Source organism: Antrostomus carolinensis, unplaced genomic scaffold, assembly GCF_000700745.2.
Source record: "Antrostomus carolinensis isolate BGI_N321 unplaced genomic scaffold, ASM70074v2 scaffold38125, whole genome shotgun sequence".
NCBI lineage: Eukaryota > Metazoa > Chordata > Aves > Caprimulgiformes > Caprimulgidae > Antrostomus > Antrostomus carolinensis.
The window spans coordinates 1-21,235 of record NW_010316379.1 but is presented as its reverse complement, the minus strand read 5'-3'; the positions used below and the strand labels follow the sequence as shown (position 1 = coordinate 21,235).

Below are 21,235 nucleotides of genomic sequence, written 5' to 3'. Positions count from 1 at the left end.
TGGCATTTGTTCCTCTGCTAATTCTTGGCAGACAGGGGCTCAATGTGAAAGGCTTTCAAGCACTGTGTACCTGTGGGTGTGCGCACACTCTGGCGTAGTGGGACTCTGGAAGAACATGCGTGCAAACCTGCACACACAACGTACTCCATCTGCACGTACTGACCTGAACAAGGTACTGCGGGTACCGACCGGTACCTGCCCGTGTGCATGTATATGTTTGTAAGGAGAGATATGTATGTGCTTACACAATATCTATAGATATGTAAACTCTTAATTGCACATATACAAACATTAAAAATCAAATTAGTCTTAGATGTACCTTTGCTTTTTTCATTAAAAAGGACATTTTAAAACCCTTTTTTGTTCACTTCCATTTTACTGTAACTAATACAATTCACCTGCTCATCTAATGGGATATTTTCCTCTCAGTATGTTAAAACACTAATTAAAATGCATTACAATTATTAAATTGGGTAGAAGAGCACTTCTTGTAAAGCTTAGTCTGGAACTCCTGGGACATAGTTGTGCAGTGACAGTTTTAGATCATGTCTCTCGTGTTACGGATCGCACAGCACAGAACCATGCTGAATATCATGCCAAAGATCTAGAAGAGAAGGGATGCAATTTAGGGATCCACTTAAACAGTTATAAAATAGTCTGCATATCAGAACAATCTGAAGGTTCTTATGGCAGAGTAGCAAGTGCCTGCTTCCATCTACAACCCCCAAGACATCAGACAATTAACATCAAAGAGATGTCACCGATACTTAAAGCCACGATTTTATCTGCTCACGCTAGTTTCTCTGTTCTTTGGTCTAAACATTAAGGCCAGCGTAACGGCTCCGAACATTAATATTATTAACATAAATTTCACTGACATCAATAACTGTCGCTATTGGTATTATGTCTAGTATTGCACCAAAAGGTCCTGAGTTTCAGAATACTCCTACGTGGGATGTTGTACACGCCTTTGATTAAGAGCAGAGAATGATTCCAGAGGAGCCAGTTCTCTGGAACTGGTGCTGTGCATTGCAGCTTTTCAGAAAGCTAAGCTCTTAACAGTTGCTACTCAAGACCAAGACTGCACATTAAATTTAAAGCTCTGTTCATATTGGGTAACTAGTTAACTAGCGGGAACGTTAAAAGCAGAGAACAGTGGGTGTTGCCAGAGTCTCCAGGAATTTGTTTTTTGCCATAGGTTGATTCTCCAAAGCAGTTGGCAGCTACCTCCCCATGCTTTTTTCTGATGATGGGGATAAGCAATGCTATCAGGCAGCTACACCACTGAGATCCTATCCCTTCCCTAAGGAGGGAGGAGACAGAATGAAGTGTCAGAAACAAGCACAGAAAAATGTACAGACCTGTTTCTGCTGCTACAGAGGTTATCATTTCATAACTTCTGTTGTATCTGAGCAATGAGGTTATTGGAACTCTGTCCTGGCCATGTTGCTTTGCTGTATTTTTGAGTACACCTTCATGTTTTATACAAATCACAGGATTGTTTAATCCCCTTTACCCATGCTATGGTTTCTATTATGTACATAAACCCTTCATCTGTTTCTAAGTGTCCATATAAGTCCATGAACCTCCCGCCCTTCAGAGCAGCTAAAGGTGTATTTTTTTGCTAATATTCTGGCTCCTTATGCTGCTTCTGATTGCTGCTGGGTTCTGAGTCCGAAGGAAGTCAGGGCACAGGCGTGCTGGGAAATGCCTGCCCACTCCTCCAGATCCCTGCAGCAGGGTGACATCTATTGGTGTCTGTCGGGAAGGAGCAGTTCTTGGGAATACAGCAGTACACGCTTGTGGGACAGGGCAGGCTGTAAGGAAAGTTTTTGACGCTTTGATGACACAATTTGATGAAACAGCTGCATGTAACTGGGTGCTACACATTTAGGAAAGAAATGCTGTTCTGAATGCTATGCAGTTTAAATCCTGTTCCTTTAACAAAAGACATACTGATCACTGGATCTGTGACCTAGAAAATCTGTTTACAAACTATCCTTCACATTGAACCAATGCTAGAGCCAGCGTTTTCCTGGAAAGCCATTTCTGTACAAAGGGTGGGTACTCTCTATTCCTTATGAAATCTAAGGAATGGATCCTCAGAGAGCCTAAAGCATCAGTCTGCAGTTGTTTTGGAACAGAAGAAACGCTGCTACAGCCTTCTGCTTTCCAGTTTGATTCATATGCACTCTGCTTTCCTACTGGTAAATGAACTGGTAAAACGAAGTCATGAAAGTCTGCTTGCACCAGTGCAGGCAACACACAGAAAGAGGGCACACAGAAAGCGATGAGAATAGCTGCACCTTTGAGGAATCTCACCAGCTGCTGCAAAACACCTTCCACGAAGCTTTGAGTAAGGGATGGGGTACTGGGCTTAAATATAGGTTTGAGAGCGAGAACATGGATTTACTCACTGCAATGCCAGCAATTGCAATTCCAACAATTCCAACTAAACGCAGATCAGCATCAATTACATTCTGGATTTCAGCCAGGCAGTTCTATTAAAAACAAAATTGAAAGATTTTTACTCCTAGAAAAATATACTCCAACCAACTCTGTCAGCTGTTCTCACTAAACAACAGATAAACTTGGGAAATATTACTGCAATCTCTGTCCTAATTCTTGCATCTATGCCTTGTGTTTCATTGGACAATTTTAACAGCATGTTCCCTTTTCTAGTGAGACATCTATACTTCTTGCCTGTACAGGCTGACACATACAAGTAATTTTCTTACTTTTTAAAGTTTCCCATAAACTTAAAATCCTTTATATGATAGGCCATGCTAAATCAGGAAGGTTGGCCCTTCAGATTGACAACGTACTCACAAGCAGATTCGACAGTCTCATTCTTAACGCCATCTAAGTTTCTAGTCAGGAGTCTCCATGCCTGATTCAGGCAGGCACTGCCAAAGTTCAGCCTTCATGGGGCTTGTCACTCAGAACTCCTGTTCTGCTACGTCCTTCCCGCTTTTCTTTTCAGGTTATGTAATACTGTCTCAGCTACCATGGGTTGCTACAAGCAGGTTTCAGAAAGGAGGGCTGGGCATGTTCCATGTGACCTCCAATTTACACCTGCTTCCACTCTGCTCCATTTCATATGGAATTTCATGCTGGAATTTGCGAGATAAAAAGGAAGTTCTTCCTTTCTTTTAGTTATAGAATATCTCCAATTTTACTAAACAATTGACATGGAAAAAGTGATTAGAACACCCAGAGCAGAGGACACTTGCCTTTGGCATCTGGATATTCTCTGGACAGGGTAATCCCATTTGTTGTTCCACATTATCTTTACCACAGCACTGGAGCTAAATGAAAGAGAGAGACATATGAAGAATCAAAGAAGGGGGAACCATAGGCTTGTTTCACACTGAAAGTGAGTTACTACTTTCATACTGAAAGTGAGACAATAACTAACTAAAAAAAAAAAAAAAAGAAAATACAGATCAAGTCATAAATTTATTTCCTATATTAACTGCTACCTCTGGTAGAGTTCCAACTGTGTGGGCCAGATTTCTCAAAAATCAGTTTCAATGGTCTGAGGCCATAGCAAACAGACAAATTTGTATTAACAACAACTTCCAGAAGGGATTTTTATCACAGTATCTCATAACAAAGCAAACAGATGGGTTTTGGAAAAGCAGATCACTGGCTTACAAAGAAACAGTTGTTGTTAAAGGCAGAAAGGAGAAAGTTCAAACAGTGCATACAGAATTATGGGCAGTGCAGGAAAGCTACAACAGAGAATGCTGGAATCTGTTTCTGACAAAACAAAGTGCTGGTTTTGAAGACAGTAATAAATCAGTGTGTTTCAGAGGGTTTGTTTTTCCTGTTTGCCTATCTCCCACAAAATGCTGGGAATTTTTTGGGTCAGAAATAACAGCTGTGGGAGAAGGACAAAAGGGTCTGAGGTTGTGAAATGTTTGTTCTAAAGAACGTGGGAATGCTGCAAGGAGCGACAAAGCTTGGGCTTGATCTCTGTGGGAGGCAGTGTAGATATAGGATGGACACAAATAGGATTCAGGAAGTCACAGATTCTGATTCAGATACTTAACTTTTTGGGTGGCCTGAACTGAGTCACATATTTACTTTTGCTGCTTTACCTACTTGGTTCAGTCAGTGACATGATCTGCCCCATTGTAGGTCCTGGGACACAGGTGACAGGTTTTTTTTCCTCTGGCAAATGCAGAGATTCAGATCCTTCTACCTCTCTGTATTTGTGAGTATTTATTCTTGGATTTTAATATCCACAAGGGCCATAATAGTCATATATTCTGCACAACAAAGACCAGAAGCACTACATGAAATTTAACAGCCTGGCCATTTTCACTTTCAAAGGTAGGGATCGCTTGGCATCTGAAAAACAGAATTCTGACAGAGCCATCAGGAGCCTGGGTTGTGAGCCTCTAGCTCCATTTTAAGTAACACTCAGTTCTATTCTTTCATACCTCAGTGGGAGGCATTCTGAATTTTAAAGGGTAATATGACAGTAGTAGTGCAAGGTGTTAAAGCTCGGGAGGACTACTCACAGCCAAGTGGTAGCGATAGATAGTCCTGTTGACCTTCCCCCCAGGGTTTTTCATATAGTCATCATAAACGTCTTCATAGATTTTCTGGGCTTCCTGTATTGCCTGCAGAAATCAGACTTTCCAAGTGAGTGGCAAATAAGTCTTACTCCCAATCCAGTGCAGACTTCCAGCTTGTGTTATCAACCTCCAGAACAGAAAATTATGCCAGGTAAACTGAGGTACCACAACTGGAAAGTAGGAGGTTTTGTGGCCTGATGGCGTTCAGACAGACTCTGCACGGGTCAGAACGTGCACATGCTGTATTCTGTGTTTTGGTTAAATGCTGTTAGTTGGAGAAGTTCAGTGCTTGAATTTGGTCAGCCTTTTTCCAAGCAATTTACCCTCTTATCATATAGTTCTACTTGATGTTCCTTGTGGATGTAAGGTTGAACCACACCTACAGATTTTCTTAAACAGAGAGGGGCAAAAACTGCACCCCATTCTGGACTTGTGATAACACAGGCTCTCACTGACTCCACGTAAGCACGTCAGAGCATCTTCCTGGGAAAAGTCTCCTGGAAAGTTTTCCTATGCAAGAGCCAGATTGTAGGTCAGTTGGCACTGGAATCCATAACTGCCCTATTATTACATTAGATGTTGCTTGCTACTTACCACTTTCTTGCCTATAAAGGCAAATACTCCAGCAGTGACCTCAGCTGCAAATATCACCAACAAGCAAGCAAAGAACTGCCGAGGAAGAAGAGAGTCTTGTATTAATACACCTTGCACAATTCTGCTTCATACGGACTGCCACTCAGTCCCTCATCCCTGCCCAGGCCTCACAGCTCACACAGGAACTCAGAGAAAGCTGGGTCTGTAACAAGGGCGTCAAGTCAGATTTCTTGTAATATGGAAACAAAAGTGGAAATGGCAGAGATGTGGCTCACAGATGGCAGCTTCGGAAAGGAAAAAAGGTAATTTCAGGAAATATATCACGAGACAAGCAATGGAACAGCTTCGTGTGTAGAAGCTCTGCAATAGCATCATAGCTAGAGATGCTAGATTAGCCAGTAAAAGGACATAAAACATTTCAGGTCTTGGACAGCAAAGATCTTTCCACTAATAACACAAAGCATATGCTTTTGAATGATTTTCCTGTGCGGCCCAGGCCCTTGAAACCTTTTACTTACTGCTCCAAGTAAGCACTGAGACTCCCGCGCTGCTCCACAGCACCCAAAAAATCCAACTGTGGTCATGACAGCCCCTGTTCCCACCAATACATAGAGTCCTATGAAAAATCAGAATCAGACAAGAATTTAAGAAGGTTTCTCTCCCCAAAGTCTGCTATCTATTTTGTCAAAACCACACATTTGTAACTAACGTGGTCTCTGGCTCTCACAACGAACACCTGTTACACAGAAAAGTTGCTCTTGCTATGAAAGGAAACCAATTATTTCCTCAGAATTCTTGGAGAATCTTATCAAGGCAATTGAGAAGACTTCCACCTCCCAAGTTTCCTGTCCCAAGGGCAGCTCAGTCCAGGAAGAACATACACCATACCATCCAGAACCACCTTACAACTCTTCAGTGAGGAACGTATGACAAAATAAATTGCTAGATGGCTTATTTTGCTAGACATTGCTAGATGGCTTATTTCTCTGAAACCTGGGGCTGTAAATGTGCTGTACTGCTATGCAGGGGTGGAACTCAAAAAGCTGCTTGGCAGCTGCGCTCTATCAGTTGTCTCACAGTAAATAAAAAAGGACATTTGAAGATCTTCAGGAAAGGTACAGCTACTAGAGTGTGATGTTCCTCTGCTTTGGCTGGGGAAAAAGCTGATTGCTGTTGGAAAGAAGAGGATGATTAACTGTTAGAGGAAGTGAATGACATGATGAATTTGCACCCTCTGGCAAAGTAATGAGTGGGAAGAACAGCCTGGGGGATGTCATAAGCTCAGCAATAGTCCTGAGCTTGGTCGCTGCAGAGAACGGAAGCTTGTCTACAGTTCAGTGATTTGGAGCATGGCATCTTCCTTTTATGATAAGTAGCTGCTTTACTGCCTGTTGGGGGGGCATATTCCAGCATCATTACTCTAACATATTGATGCAAGTGTCAGAATATGAGATATCAGCAGCTTTTAAAGGCTAATATTATGTGTGGATTATGATCAGAAGACTTGGAGAAGTGTTGCCTGAGAACGGACAGAATCACAGAACCAGGCTAATTGCATCAGATATTAAGAAAGGGTGATTCTGTATGAAAGGGGTAGAGTGTCGTAAGGTTTAGAGGCCAAGAACCTTGCATGCATGGCTACAAACAGCATCTCATGATGCATGCTGCCCTCATCAGAGCTGCAGAATACCCTCCCACCACCTTATTTCAATCGGCTGAATCAGAGTGGCTCTGCAGTGGCCAACACTGCATTGCCCTCATGTTCCGGACATTTGCAGTGAAGTGTCAGGCAGTTACTGAATCGTCTGGGGGACTGCTCGGACACCTCTGCCAACCTCTTCCTGGGACTGCATTGCTGAATGGACCTGCAGCTATGGCACAAGGAGTTATCTGTGTGTAGACAAATTCAGTGACATAAAGAAAGAACAACAAATAGTGGATCATCAGACTAAACACATTAAGAAGATAATGAAGCAATCTGAGGATGAGACTGCCAGCAAAGACCAGCCCTGAGACACGTACAGAACACAGGAGATGTCAGCATAGCCCCATACATAGTTAAAGACTGGGACCGTAGCTATGTAGGACAGGACAAAAACTGTAGAGGAAAGAGGAATAACATTCATCTCTGCCACCTGTAAAACTGCTAGAAATACTCACATTCAACAGGGTTTTTTTCATATGGGCTTCATCTAGGATAAAAGGAAACCAGGACACAGAATTTTTCTTTCCTCACTTGTAAAATTACATGCCTGATTTGTGCTTGGGCAATACATCCATTCATGTGTGGTGTCAGTTCCCATCAGATCACAGCTGTGTTTGTGCCTTGTCTCTGGGTACCATGGCAGCCCAAGGACAACAAGCTCAGCGCAGTGCCTTGTAATTCTAGTCTTCATCTTGTGCGGGCGACGTGGAGGACACGCAGAAATCTGCTATGCCAATCCACTGTTAGAAAAACCAGCTTCACTTCCCTCGTGCTGTTATGAGTGGACCTATAGACTGTGCACACCAGAGGGCACAGTGAACCCTGCTCCCAGCTTTGGCTATGCAAACTTTAATGAGAACATTTAGTATTCTCAATTACCAATTTAAACATTATTTTAAAATCTGACCCAAATCTTAAGGGTTAACAGAGCTGCTGGCATTTACTGTCAGGAAGCCTTGTGTAACCTAGACTAGAAAGCCCCACAAATAACAGTTTGCAATGACTGCTGGGGAAATTAAAAAAAACCCCAAAACAATCCATATACCAGTGCAGAGCATCCAGCTACTCTGCCACACACACGCAGACTGCTTGGAGAAGGCAAACTCCTGCCTGCTGCCCACTCATCGGCACCTCACTGTCCAGTCACTGTATATGGGCCAGATATCTATCCCAGCTCTTGTGATCCTTCTCCTCCCTTCCATCCTCTTGCCCTGGTACCTTCCTTGTGCCAAGAATTGCTGCTGAGGAACACATGCTGCTAAGTAGCAATAAAACAATTATAATTAATATGTATTTGACAGATCTGTGATGCCAGATATGTGGGATTTGCTGCTGACTGTACATATTCTGTATTTTCTTGATTTTTAATATTCAGTATATTGTGACTTACTAGGACTAAGCATTCTTCATTCTTCAAGCTAACACTTGTACACGTATTCACAAGACAGTGGGTTTTGCTGAGGGAGGGGTATACAAAGATATGTATGGCTCAGGAGAGAAAGATCAGCCCCTCATGGGAGATGAACTGGAAAAGATAAAAACCATCTCTCAGGTGCAGGAGCTGCTGTTCAACTGCCAAACACCAACACTGCCATTTTCTGACATCTCCATGGTAACAAACAGTGTAATTATAAAGATGTTTCCTGGACCCTTTTCTGCATGTCACTCCCTACTCCAGTCCCTGGAATTACTTATCAGGCAAGTTAGTAGAGAGACTTTTTGATTAAGAAGACTGGAAAGAAGTCTTCCCATTTCTTTTTGTTGCTTCCAGCGAGCAAAGACAAAGTTCTCTGAGGCTGAGGGGTGAGACCACTCTCAGGAATGTGGATACGCTTTTGTCTGAGAAACAAACTTAACATTTCACTTGCATGACTCACAGCTAAACCGCCACCTCAGTCAGAACTTCCCTTTTAAGGCGTGTTACAGGAAGAACTCGCACCACTCGCTAAACAAAGCTCAGCTTGCTCTGTGTCTGGCCCCACAGCTGAGCCAGCCAAGAGTTTAAACACCTTCTTCCATCTTCTGTTCAGCAGAGTTCAGTCCAGACTTTGTCCTTTCTCAGCCTGGGACTAGTAGTTGCTGATACTCAGAGTGCTGTTTCTAGATGGAAACTAATGATGACACTTACAAACAATTCCACAAAACTAAAGATGTTTTTACTTGTCTACTATAAATACATGCATGCAATCTTTCACATAGAAATAAGACATTTGAAAAGCAGCTTGAAAAAAATTCAAAGGGACCAGGTTACTTCTCAGGTTGCACTGTGAGGATTCCTAGCACCCAGATCCAGCTGTGCTCAAGTGGAAGATGATTTCCAGGAAGGGTATCGGAGCAAGAGATTCAGAAACATCCTATATGGTGTAAATATGTAAGACAGGAAGCTAGTATTTCTTTTCCTAGTGGGCTGTATGCAGCAATGTAGGCATGATCACCTCAAATTCTTAATTGGAACAGACCTAAACTGAAAAGCAAGACTCTCTAGAAAGAAAAATAAAAGGGTGACAATGTATGGCACCCCTTAGAATCACAGCCTTACCACAGCCATCAGGTTAGCCCAGTTAGGAACAGCAAAGCAGATAAATCCAGAAACTTGGTGGTGTTAATGTTATACATTACTATGGAAAAGTAACTAAGCTTCACTAAAGCCTGTTCCTTTCAAAAAAGCAGGATTGAAAGCAACGCCTTAATCAGCTTCTATTCATAAGTGCTTCCGTTGTAAAATACAAAGTCATGGCGTGGCCTCCACGTTCGCACCTACAGTGCAGCAGAGAAACAAAAACGACACTTCGTTTATAGTCACAAAATGGAACACGTTTGGTAGCTAGAAACTCTGACACAAAAAAGTGTCACAAAAGCTCAGCAGGGCAAAAAGAATTGTGCAAGTTGAGTCAAGGTAAAGAGCTTGTTTTAGTGAATGGAAAATTCTGAGGAGACTGTCTCGCTGCAGCTTTTTGCGCAGCAGAAGTAAAAAAAGTACAAGGTAGAAAGGAAGCAAATATTTGTGGCCTGTGTGAAATTTTTCCTCTTAACTCTTCTTGCCTCTGTTTATTTCCCAATTCCTAAATTTGTCACTTTGATCTGTGTCTGCTAATGAAGAGGAAAGAGAGTTTGACAGCTAACTAGTCTCTGACTTGGTTGGCAGCACGCAGCCTACACAGGAGTAGACAACAGATGAAGACAGAATATTGAGAGCAGGCACACTGCTACGGCATTAAGGAGGGCAAACACTGGACCTAACGGCAGAAACCTGCCATCTGTGTGACTGCCCATACTCAGGAATATTTATCACACCTGCATGCAGGACCCACAAAGCAAGTCACCCTCAGCCCTGAAAGCAAAGGGATGAAGAGGCACATTGCAAAGAATCAAAAGCCATGTGCAAAATGCAACAAAAAATCGATTGATCTGAGCAGGTGTAGACAGGACACCGATGACTGTGAGGGGCACTGGAGGAAATATGGGCTTCTTTGTAAACATAAGAGGATGAAAAATGAAGTGTCATAGGACAGGGGTTTTTTTTTTGGACAGAGCCTATTCTCTTGACCTTTTTTGTGAGAAAATATTCATGTTTTGGGGTGGTGGGTATTTTTTTGTTGTTGTTTTAGCTGTGTTAAACCACTCCCCCACACAAACACACATATTTTTGTAAGCTGTGAAGAGAAACTAACACTTCTACTTTTATCAGTAAGTCAAGTGAGAGAACACCTAATAACAAAATTATTTCCATTCTGGCTAAAAAATTAAAAAGTGTAACACGAGGGGAAGCCCATACTTCAGCCACTGTTTCATTCAAAGAACAAATCTGGAAAGCAGTAAAGCAGCAGCTTTTCTATATACCTGGGGTTTTTTATTAATCCCCTGGGGAAATTCATTATTTCCTGAAAGGAAAATGTCAAATGGGGCTATTCCCTGTGAAAATTCCAACAGGAGGGATTCCCATTTCCTATCAGACTACTTTGCAATTAGAAGGAGAATTAAAAAGTTACCTGGCAATCTTGGAGCAACTTCTGGCTCCCAGTAATGAAGAACGGCCAATCCACAACTCAATATGAGATCTCTAGTTGGCATCTATGTTCATGGCACAGCCTTCTTCCGTGAGATACTGTTTCCTCTGAGGATGAGCACATACACCCTACTGGGGCTGTTCTTGGAGACAGCAGATCTGCAGGTGTGAAGAACACACTCAAGAAGGGTAAGGGGTGTTCTGTGTGACGTTTCTGGATGAACGAAACCTTTGTGATTTACAGCGAATACAGAGTTTCATCATGTTAGACTGGGTAGAAGAGAAGGATGGAATATTATAGCTGCTGACTGCAGTATGTCTGTATGTGTAGCAAGAGTGAGGGAGGGATCAGCCCCATTTTTAGAAAAATTACAAGGTAAATCTGCAAGACATCTGCTTTGTTCCTTAGAGCAATTAAAAACCGCTCTCAAGGTAACATGCAAATCCATGCATAACTACTCTGAAAGGAAATGTCACTAGTTCTTTAGTGTGGCACTTGGATAGAGTAACAACTGTCACCTTAGAACCGGAGTCCCTCTATGCTCCCATTGCCAAGAATCACATGATAGGCAGAAGTGTGTACTACCAATGTTTTATGAACAGAAAGGAAACATTCCAACACAAACCAGGCAGGTAGGAACCTACTAGTATGAACATTAAAACCACTCTTATTTCAGACAGTGCATGAACCATCACTACCACCACCAGATACGCTCTGCTAGCTGCCCAGGCTGGTAAAGATCTAATTTCAGAGTCTGGAATAGAACCCACTCACAGAGTTGTTTTTTGTTTGTTTGTTGGTTTGTTTTTTCTAAAAACCTTACTGATGACTTTGAGATACAAATGCCTGTCTAGAACCTACTGCAAAGAGCAGGAGCAGACAGACATACACTGTCTCTCTGTCTGGCTTTATTTCACATGGGTTTCTTGTTTACCTGGCTGCTATGGTCACTTTCCATTTTAAAAAATTCTACTTTTTCTTTTTTAGGCTGAGTAACTAACACTGAACAAACCGCCAACTGTTCACACTCTACTAAGAAAACAAGAAGCTCTGTCCTTGGTATAAGGGATTGAGGGACAGTGCTGACAGGAGTCCTAGAACCCAGACACGACTTGAGGAGATTTTCCTGAGGTTGTTTGTGCACTACAGTCTGGAGGAGGCAGTCCTCAGAAGGACTGAGGCTCTCAAGCCCTCAGTAGAGCACCAAGGAACCTGTAGTGCAAATGCACTATTGGAAAAGATGAGAAATACGTGTAGGAGTTGGAAATAACGGGCCAGCCAGGGACAGTTGTGTATGCTGCACATGGTAGCCAACTCAGTTTCTGAAACAGGCTCATTACTAGAGATTACCAGTTTTGTGTTAATAGATTTTTAGTATATTTATCGATCAAACACATTTACAAAACTGAAGAAGAGAGGCAGAGTCCTCTGAAGGAAGATCAGTTTCTCAAAAATTGGAACATACACTTAATTTGAGCATAATGCACAATCATAATTACATGAGTTGTGTGAATTCAACAGGTATTTCACGGTTAATCTTCCTGGAACCACAAAAGCATTACAGATACCAGCCAGTTTGTAGGCTTCTGCTGATGCACAAATTCTGAATTTCAATTTAAAAGCAACCTTACTGTAATGTAACATCCTGGTCACTGTCTCCCCCTTCCCACAGAATACCAGCACTTGTTACATGTCTTGCTCACATGCATCTCACAACCCTAAATAGTTATGTCTCAAATTTACATAAACCAAAGTATGTCAGCTATTACCTTCTCAGTGGTCTCCAACAGCTCTGTCAGTATCTACGTCACCCTGTACCAAACTTCACTGAAGTCAGATGTAATCGGCACACGTGTATTGGGTGGATCTGTACTATTGCAGTTGAACCTCACAGAATCCTGTGGCAATGGATGCTACAATTTAATGATGTGAATAGTGTGAAAAACTTCCTAATATGGAACTTTTTCTTAGTGCATAGTATGATAATAATCTTGTCAAACTTCTTAGTAGTTTTTTCTAGTTTTATTGCATCCTTTTTGACCAGAATGACACACAACATTCGACACTGAGTGCACTGGAAATTTACATTACATTAAAATTTCTCAGTTGTATTCTCATTTTCTTTCTTGATAATTCCTGAGATTTGTCTGCCTTTTGACTGCAGCTGAGCAAGGCACTCTTGTCAAGAGCAACTGACAGTGATTCTAAGATCATGTTCCTGTGTAGTTATAGCTAATTTGGAGTGTTTATACTGCTTAGATTATCTGTTACCACTTGCATCACTCTAATTTATTGATACCGTATTTCATCTGTCTTTTTAATACTTTGTCATTTGGTATTCTGAAATCCTCTCACAATTCTTTGCAATCCTCTCTAGATCAGGACACCCTGAATAATTGTGTGTGTGTGTGCATACATTTCCACAAAGATAGCAATAACAATTATACACTTCTAATGCTTAAATCCACAGGCTCCAAGCCACCCAAACCAGAACACACAGTACAGCCATGATGCATTGACAGAAATCTGCAACGCTCTACAGCAGCAAAGTTAGGATTGTGCAGGTAGCTGTCTTTACCTACCTAAGAGCAGATAAAGTAAGTGCTGGAACAAAACAAGCCAACTCAATCAAAACCCTCTCCGCGGATGCTTTTGAAGTGACACACCCCAAAAAGGAGCTAAGGGCTTTTTTGCTGCTATTTTATTTTTTTTCCAGCAGACAAAATGCTTTCCTCTTAATGGCTTCATAGTGGACAGTGCCATTGTATTTCCAGCTCTGTCAGAATGAAACACAACACAGGACGTTTCCCTTGAGATACAAGGGGTTATGTTGGCTTGTTTCTTTTTATAGAAGCCACTTTAGAGACTGGCATCCAAAGCAGAGTTAGGCCTTTTAAAAAGAGTATGTATGAGGAACAGAGTGTGTAACTGAAAAAGCCTGAGCATTCCTGGAGTTTAGTGTGCTCCTGCATCAAGAGAAAACATCTTGATGTCTTTTTACTTCATGCAGGACGAGTGACAGGTTTATCACCTTGGTCACCTGCTACAGGTGGCTGTTCTGGAAGAGCAGAAGTGTTCAGCCTACGGTGCTGGGCTCTGACCTTTGCATGGGCTGTCTGACCAGAATCAGATACCTCTGCCTGCCTGCTCACGGGGGTGGGCTGAGGGACACCCCATCCACTCTGTGAGCAGCATTCACAGCAACGTTTGTGCAGGCACCAGGGTGACTTGAGCTGCCTCCAGGAAGGAGAAGAAGGTGTGTCAAAGAAGGAAATGGCATAACTGTCAGCTCAACTGTTGCTGCTGTGTGGAACTGGCTAGCTTTGAGATAGCTACACACAGAGAGGGCAGGGAGGGAGAAAGGTTTACCCAGGAGGACAGTTTAACGGGCAAAAAGGATGAAGTGCATTATCATGCTGAAGTAATTAATTTAAAAAAAAAAAACAAAGCCTCCTGAATCTCAGCATATTGCAAATATAAAACAATCAACCTGAGGTAGATGGATAGATTTTTCCATTAGGCTTAATTGGCTTGTTTTGCCAGAATTCTAACTTTGTGGTGACCTTGCCTTTACTCTGCGACTCTTAGGAACTGATTGCTAGGTTTTATGATCCAGCACAGAAACTGAGAACTTCTGAACAACTTTCATTTTGAGTAAGGCTTTTTTCTGGGGGGTGGTAGTGGTGGTGTCATATTTTCTAAGCAGATTTCCAGTACAGCAGCTTTCATTTTCCACTCAGGGCCACTATCAGCCTTTTCTTTTCTAAACCACTCTTCCTCAGCTGCAGAAGAGACCTGCACACAAGATGATAGGAAGAACGACAAGTTCATTCCTTAAGTCTTAAGTACAGTCTAAAAGCCTCTCCAATACACATGATGGCCGGACCATTTGATGTTCCTCTGTGGTATTGCATCTTTGCACAGAGGCTTCTTTGCCAATAGCTCTCATTTTAAAGGCTAATAGAGCTTGAGAGGCTATGAATTTTGGAGAGAAAATACTGTTGACTAAGAGTATTAGTGCTTGACTCCAAAATACAAGAACAGAACTGTAATAAATGAGGCACAGGAGCAGAGAGTTGCAGTTTACATGGATTTAACTGCTGGCCAACTCCTGTTTGTATGGGCACCCACTATTATGGAGAAAAACTACTAATATCCTTCAACTCCAGACATGACTTCATATCCTGAGGCATGCACCATCTAACTGTACCTTTCAAAGCCAGAATGATTACTCCTGCTCTCACAAACCCTAAGAAAAATCCACAGCCACCCTGAAACTTCTATCCACAACTAGTTTGGCCTTGATGAATGCCTGGACCACAGACTGGATCATGGAACTGGAGCACAGAGAACATAACACAGCAGAAAATTTGTGAGCTCTGGCTGTGCAGGAGAAGCAATGATTCAGTGCTGCCAGTTATGAGAAAGAATCATCCCAATTGATTAATTCACATTCATCAGTTTTTGTTATCATTCCTGATGGGGTTTGTTGAGTTCGTACACTTTTATTGTTACTGGCAGTGATGTGACCCTCTGTGCTTCATTTATGAGAAGCTTTTTGCCCATATTGCCCAAGGAATGAGAACAGACCTTACTCTTCATCCACCCAAAGCAAAGAGGGGAGAATAGGTATCTTGAACTGACCCTTAAACAGTCCCCGTGTTAGTCCCCACAGATGCTCAACTTGCACTCAGCAGGCACTTTGTCTCCACTCCTGTGCTTTAGGTATTTTTAAATTTAAGAACAGCACTACTACAAAGAATTAATTAAAGACCAATTAATTGTGAGACAGCAGTGCTGACACCTTGGGTTCACACAAGCATCTCTTTTTTTTCCTTCTCATTGTTGCAGATGTTCCTGCCCAGTAAAAATCTCAACAGAATCTTGGCGGAAGTGTCTCAGGAAGGACGAGCAATCCGAGGGAATTCCCTTTATTCTACAGATCTTTTCTCCATTTGGTCAGTACCGTGTCACAGATAACTCAGATAAAAGAGGTAACTGCCCAGCTATTGACCTTTGCTGAAATTATCTTTTTTCCCCCCTTTCTTTCTTTTTTTTTCTCTCAAGTACAGCTAAGAGAGGAATATATGAAATCTACCAGAGCTGAACTGCAATAGAACAGGAAAGCTACAGTTTTGCCTCACCACTTGAAGTATAGGCACAAAAAATGTACTATGAGATGGAGTAACATTAAAATACTGCCACTGCACTGGGAACTCCAAAAGCTGGGGAGCTGCAGAGAGAGGATGTCCAATTTTGGGAGACCACTCTGGTGCAAGATACATCTGGTAAGGTGGATGGAGTTCCAATTCCAGCCTTTCAAGTTGTAGGTTTAAAAACTGCAAACTGCAGGGGAATATAGATCACTGAACACAAAACCACAAGCAACAGAAAACTAAGAACACATATGTGCTTGACCTTAGCACTGCTGCCTGTAAGTTGTTCTCAAACCAACAAAAACATTTCAGTGGCTGGAAAAGATGAACAGGCCTGGTTGCCAAGTCATGGCCTGAACTATTCCAGGGGGCAGAAAAGGCAGCTGGACTGCTGGTAAAGAACAAGGCTATTTAAGGAGACTCATTCTGGCCTGATGGAAAATGCAAGGATATAATCATCAATTCTTTTAAACTAAAACAATATTTCAGACCTAGGGGAAAAAAACATCACAAGGAAGCACAAGAGAGAAGCTGGTTGGATTCAGCTGGCAGCTCAATAAAGGTACAAAAAGAGCAGAATGTGCTGCTCTTTAGAAGCAAGAGAATGAGATGTTTTCTACAAGATGGTGATTCTGGACAGTGCTTCAACCTACAAAGCAAACTCTGAATGCAGCTGCACTCTTGTTCCAGGCACTGACACAAAGCTGATCTGATCACAGGGGCTTGGATTATCACAAGGCAGCCACAAAAGTGGTCAGTGGAACAGAGCTAAAGAAATTATTTTTAAATATACAGCCATATGTTTGTATCTCCAAGTCATACTGATGATCTGCTTTCTCTTTTAGCCCTCTGGGCAGCTGCTCCTTGTGTGCTGCACAGGATTCCATATCAAGAATTCCTACGCAAAATTCTGGCTGTCACCTAGAATGCATGTTACAGAGCAAACACACAAAGCCAAAGAAACAACACTCCTAGAGTGTCTGTGAGAAGGGCCCAATACACAACTGTCAAAGGGGACTCAGAGCTGAAATCTAGAGAGGTAAAGCTCTTGAGCATGACTGTCAAGTGCAGCCTTGTAACTCTGAACAGTTTTTGTAATTCCTGTTCAGGACTGAAGCAGATTAATTCTTTTAAGAGATTGAAATACGTATGCATCAAAGAATATCTTGTTCACACAGTGTTACAGTCTGCACTGCAAAGCTGTGAAATGGCTGTGGTGCTCATACACATCACAGGCTGTGTTACTTTCTGGCTTCTAACAAACCAACAGTACTTGATTTTGAAGGCCAGAACATCCTTCTGTCTTGCTGAATCTCCTAGATCAAACATAAGTGGATGAGGCAGGGAAGAGTTCCAAGATACAGCGCAGGAAATTCAGCACGTATAAACAGGACCTGGAAATGAAGGTGGTGATCTAATATGCTGCTGACATAGCAGCTCAGATGTAAGTGAAAAAGTAAATCATACTTCTTGGCTCTCTGTGTCAGTGGAGATGCTACAGGGTATTTTACAGTAACCCTCATGTTCAAATCAAATTTTTATCTGAATGGTTTTATTCAGCCTCATAAACTCCCACAGAAAGTTTGCTGGACATAACATTCTACCCATCTCTTCCCACAGTACTATACAGTCAGCTCTGTGGCTCTAGCCTGGTTGCATATATTAAAGAAGCTTGGGGTTAGGAATGTGGTGTATGAGTCAAGGTCTCTCCTAAGAGAATCGGGGTATTTAAAGTAACTGCACAGCCCAGCAGTATTCCCGTGATGGGTAACTGACTGCTACAGGACATCTTGGGTCAGCTCCCATTCCTGGCCATCCTGTCAGACTGGCTTGATGGACAAGGCGAGACTGGATATTCATTCACACTTGGCATTTGTAGATGGCAAAAATGTTTGCATCGATTGGATTTTACTGAGTAAGTCCATCTCCAGTGGTGATATATTAAAACAGAAAAAAATCTGACTCTTCTGCTGTAAAGGCACGTTACAATTACCAATGGATAGAGAAATGCAGTTGCTGGCAGTCTTAGACAGCTGCTATTTAAGGATGTCTATAGATAGGTAACACAGGTGGCATTTCCAGAAAATCCAACTGAAAATCCTAGGGAGAAAGAACTTTATCTTAAATGCTTAAAATTAGATATGACCAATACCAGTTCTATGGGGAACTACTTGATTCCTGCCTAGGTTGGGCAAACAGTTGTTTATATGACTGAACACTGTGTAGTTTTGCTTTTCTGCTGTGGAAGGATTTGCTCTGATACTTAAAGTCAGACTGAGGACCTCTGTGTGCAGACACAGGGAGAACTGGTGAGCAAAAGTTTTACTGCTGCACTGGTATTAGAAACATTCAGAAGTGACACTGTGGGGTAGCAGCTGCACTGAAAACTCTGGAAGGATATATTGGTGAGCTCCGTGTTCCAGGAGTCTCTGATCCATCTCAACTTATATTCTGACAGTATTAGGACAATTCACTTAGGATACATGAGGATTGGTTCAAATATGAGAGTTCAGTTAGGCCTAAGGAAGTTGATGTCAAGCAGAGAAAGGACAAAGCCATCATGGCACATGACACACAGCACCAGAATGTTGTTTTATGTAGTTCAGACCAGGAACTGTTGGCCTTCATATAATTAAATGCATCACAGGCACTGTAACTTACCCATGAAGAAATACTCTGGAGACTTTTTGTCTGAAGCAAAGTCTGCCATAGCCCCACCAAACCGCAGCCATAGACCAAAGGCAATGACGGCCAGTCCTGCCAGCTGGAAGATAAACAGACCAGTCAATACTTTAGTAGCAGTTGGCGGAGAGCATTAAAGAGGCGTCATTGGCACCTTAATGCTTTCTTGAAATCCCTCAGTTCAGGATTGCACTGTCTGAAAATTCAGGAAGCACTTGCCAGTGTTTGATAACAGTGAATTCGTATTATAGTGCAATGTGCTTCTTTATTCCAGCTCTTCAGTGTAGTGGTGCTTCTGAACTTACTAGCGACTTTCAAACCTTGTAAGTAAGCTCATTTAGTCATCAAAACTTGGCCTGAATGCAATGGGGAGTGGAGTGGAGTTGTGGAGGGGAAGTGAGTGCCCTTGAGAAGAACAGACAGGCTGCAAAACCGATGAGGAACACTCTGCCCTCCTTCCTCACCGTCAGAACTACACTGTACTCATGCGGGAGGCCACTCAGGGCTTGGGTCGGGAGTCAAGATGCCGTTATTGTAAGAAAAGCACCTTATGGGGGAGTGCTGTGTGACCAGGAGTTAAGCCCTGCTGGCTTGACACACACCAAACTTTTAGGACAGAAGTAACTTGACTTTTTTTCCAACCCTCCTAGCTCTTTTAGGGCTAAATAATGGCATTTTGGGCTGAGAGGTGCCCTTTTCCCCTGTATGTCTCACAGGTCCAGCTCCAATGTCACAGGATATATGATGTTGTAGAGAGACCAGCTGGACCTCTAGATCATCATACCAAACTACAGGAGACCACCTACCATTTCAGAATTGCTGCTGCTGCTCAACTGTAAGAAGGGTTCTGTTTAGAGGCTTGACAGAAAGAGAGGATGGTGTTTTTCTTAGGGATGTGCTGAAGGTAAGTGTGTTTGGACTAATTATGACAGCGTGTTTTTCTGTAAATCACCATGGGATGCCCTATCAGAACTACAGAGTAAAAGGATTATTATAGTGTACAATATCTTGTATCACAGAGATGACAAATGGATGGATCCTGTCAAATGCCAGGAAAAATTCCCTTTAATGCAAACAAGACTAGATCAAAAAGGAGTGTCAGGGCATGTTGTTTGAGGGTAAAGATCTATAGACAGTGGTCTCCTCAGACTCACTGCATGCCAGACATATTTATAAGCCTACCAGGCAACGGTGTGTGTCCTAGCAGACAGCTTCAGCATCCTGCAGGACCCTGATCTGCTCCTGCTCTGATGGGGGCCCAGAGCCTAGGTCTGCATCAGCTGTAGAACCTGAACAAGGTTCACAAAACACATGCTGCTTACTATGCCCTTAGCAGCCTGGTGTGGTGCTGTTTTCATCTGTCCTGCATTGCCTCGCACTTGATTCATCTGGCAGAGCTACAGCAAGCAAAGAAAGCCGGCAAGCATATGGCTGAAGAGCTTGGGATCACAGCTTTCCTCGCAGAAGTGCCACACCACAGAGTGTGAGGGTCCCCTCCCGCCCTGGTCATAGCATTTGAACCTCCCTGCTTGCTTGCACGGGCTCAGTCTTTGGGCTGCTAGAGCACACGAGGAGCCCCCTCCTGTCAGCCCAGGCTTCTGAGTGCCTCTGGTAAGTTTGGATGTGTTTGAAATAAATGCCCCCAGTCCAGCTGAGGATGGTTTCTTCCATCTCAGTGAAAAGGCAGATAACAAAACACAGTAACTGTCACTTTTGTGAAACAACATAACACAAAGCTTTGTCCTTCTACTGACTTGCAGCTGCAGCTGGGCAACATCACTCTGCTCCTACAGCTTGAGCACAGCAGCACTGTGTACCCGGAGCTTGCAGTGCTGTCACCAAGAGGGAAAAGCACTTGGCTTAACTGTGTTTTCAAGCATAAAGGAGACAAAAGCCCAAACTGCTTGGTCCAGAGAGGCTGAACAGGATTATTTTGTGTCTTCTTTTTAAAAAACAGCGAATCAAAGAAAAAAAGACATTTAAAAAGATAACATTGCTAATTGTTTTCCAGTGTGAAAAACTAGAAGGCTACTGGAAGGGAGAACACAGCATGAGGGAAAGTGAAATTAAAAAGAAAGCTTGAATTTAATTGTGCTGTGGAACTGAGACCAATAAAAAGGTGCAATGAGGTGAGAATGGGCATAGCATTCTCTAAATCTCTTGAGGGTTCTGCAGTAGACACTCTTCATTGCCACACTAGGGTAGCTCTGGTTAAAGTAAGTGCCATATGATGCAAGGAGTTTCTCATAGGATGCTACTTGTAAAAGTAGCTGTTGGCTCACAATTTGAAATTACATTATTAAAGCATCTCTTGATGCTGTGAAGAAGCCTCCTGCTGCAATACGCTGCATGGAATACCGGGAGAGCCTCCCACAGCCTCCCGGTGTTTGAAACTACGTGCTGGGGAAACGGCTGCTGCTTTAAATTACCAGTTAAGATTAAGTTGTCTTTGCCCTGTGATACCCGGTGCGTGTCTCCCCAGGAAGAGGGGAGCAGCGGGGAGCG

General features: G+C 42.6%; 1 protein-coding gene across 1 annotated transcript; it reads right to left on the bottom strand.

Annotated features, from left to right (window-relative positions):
• Positions 1-204: 204 nt before the first annotated feature.
• On the bottom strand, positions 205-18,838 carry TSPAN2 (tetraspanin 2; the record flags this gene model as incomplete). Its single annotated transcript, XM_010168261.1, has 7 exons — positions 205-604; positions 2,418-2,501; positions 3,234-3,308; positions 4,530-4,631; positions 5,181-5,255; positions 5,699-5,796; positions 18,710-18,838. Coding segments are annotated over 7 exons (629 nt in total), but the record flags the coding sequence as incomplete, so codon positions are not given.
• Positions 18,839-21,235: the final 2,397 nt, after the last annotated feature.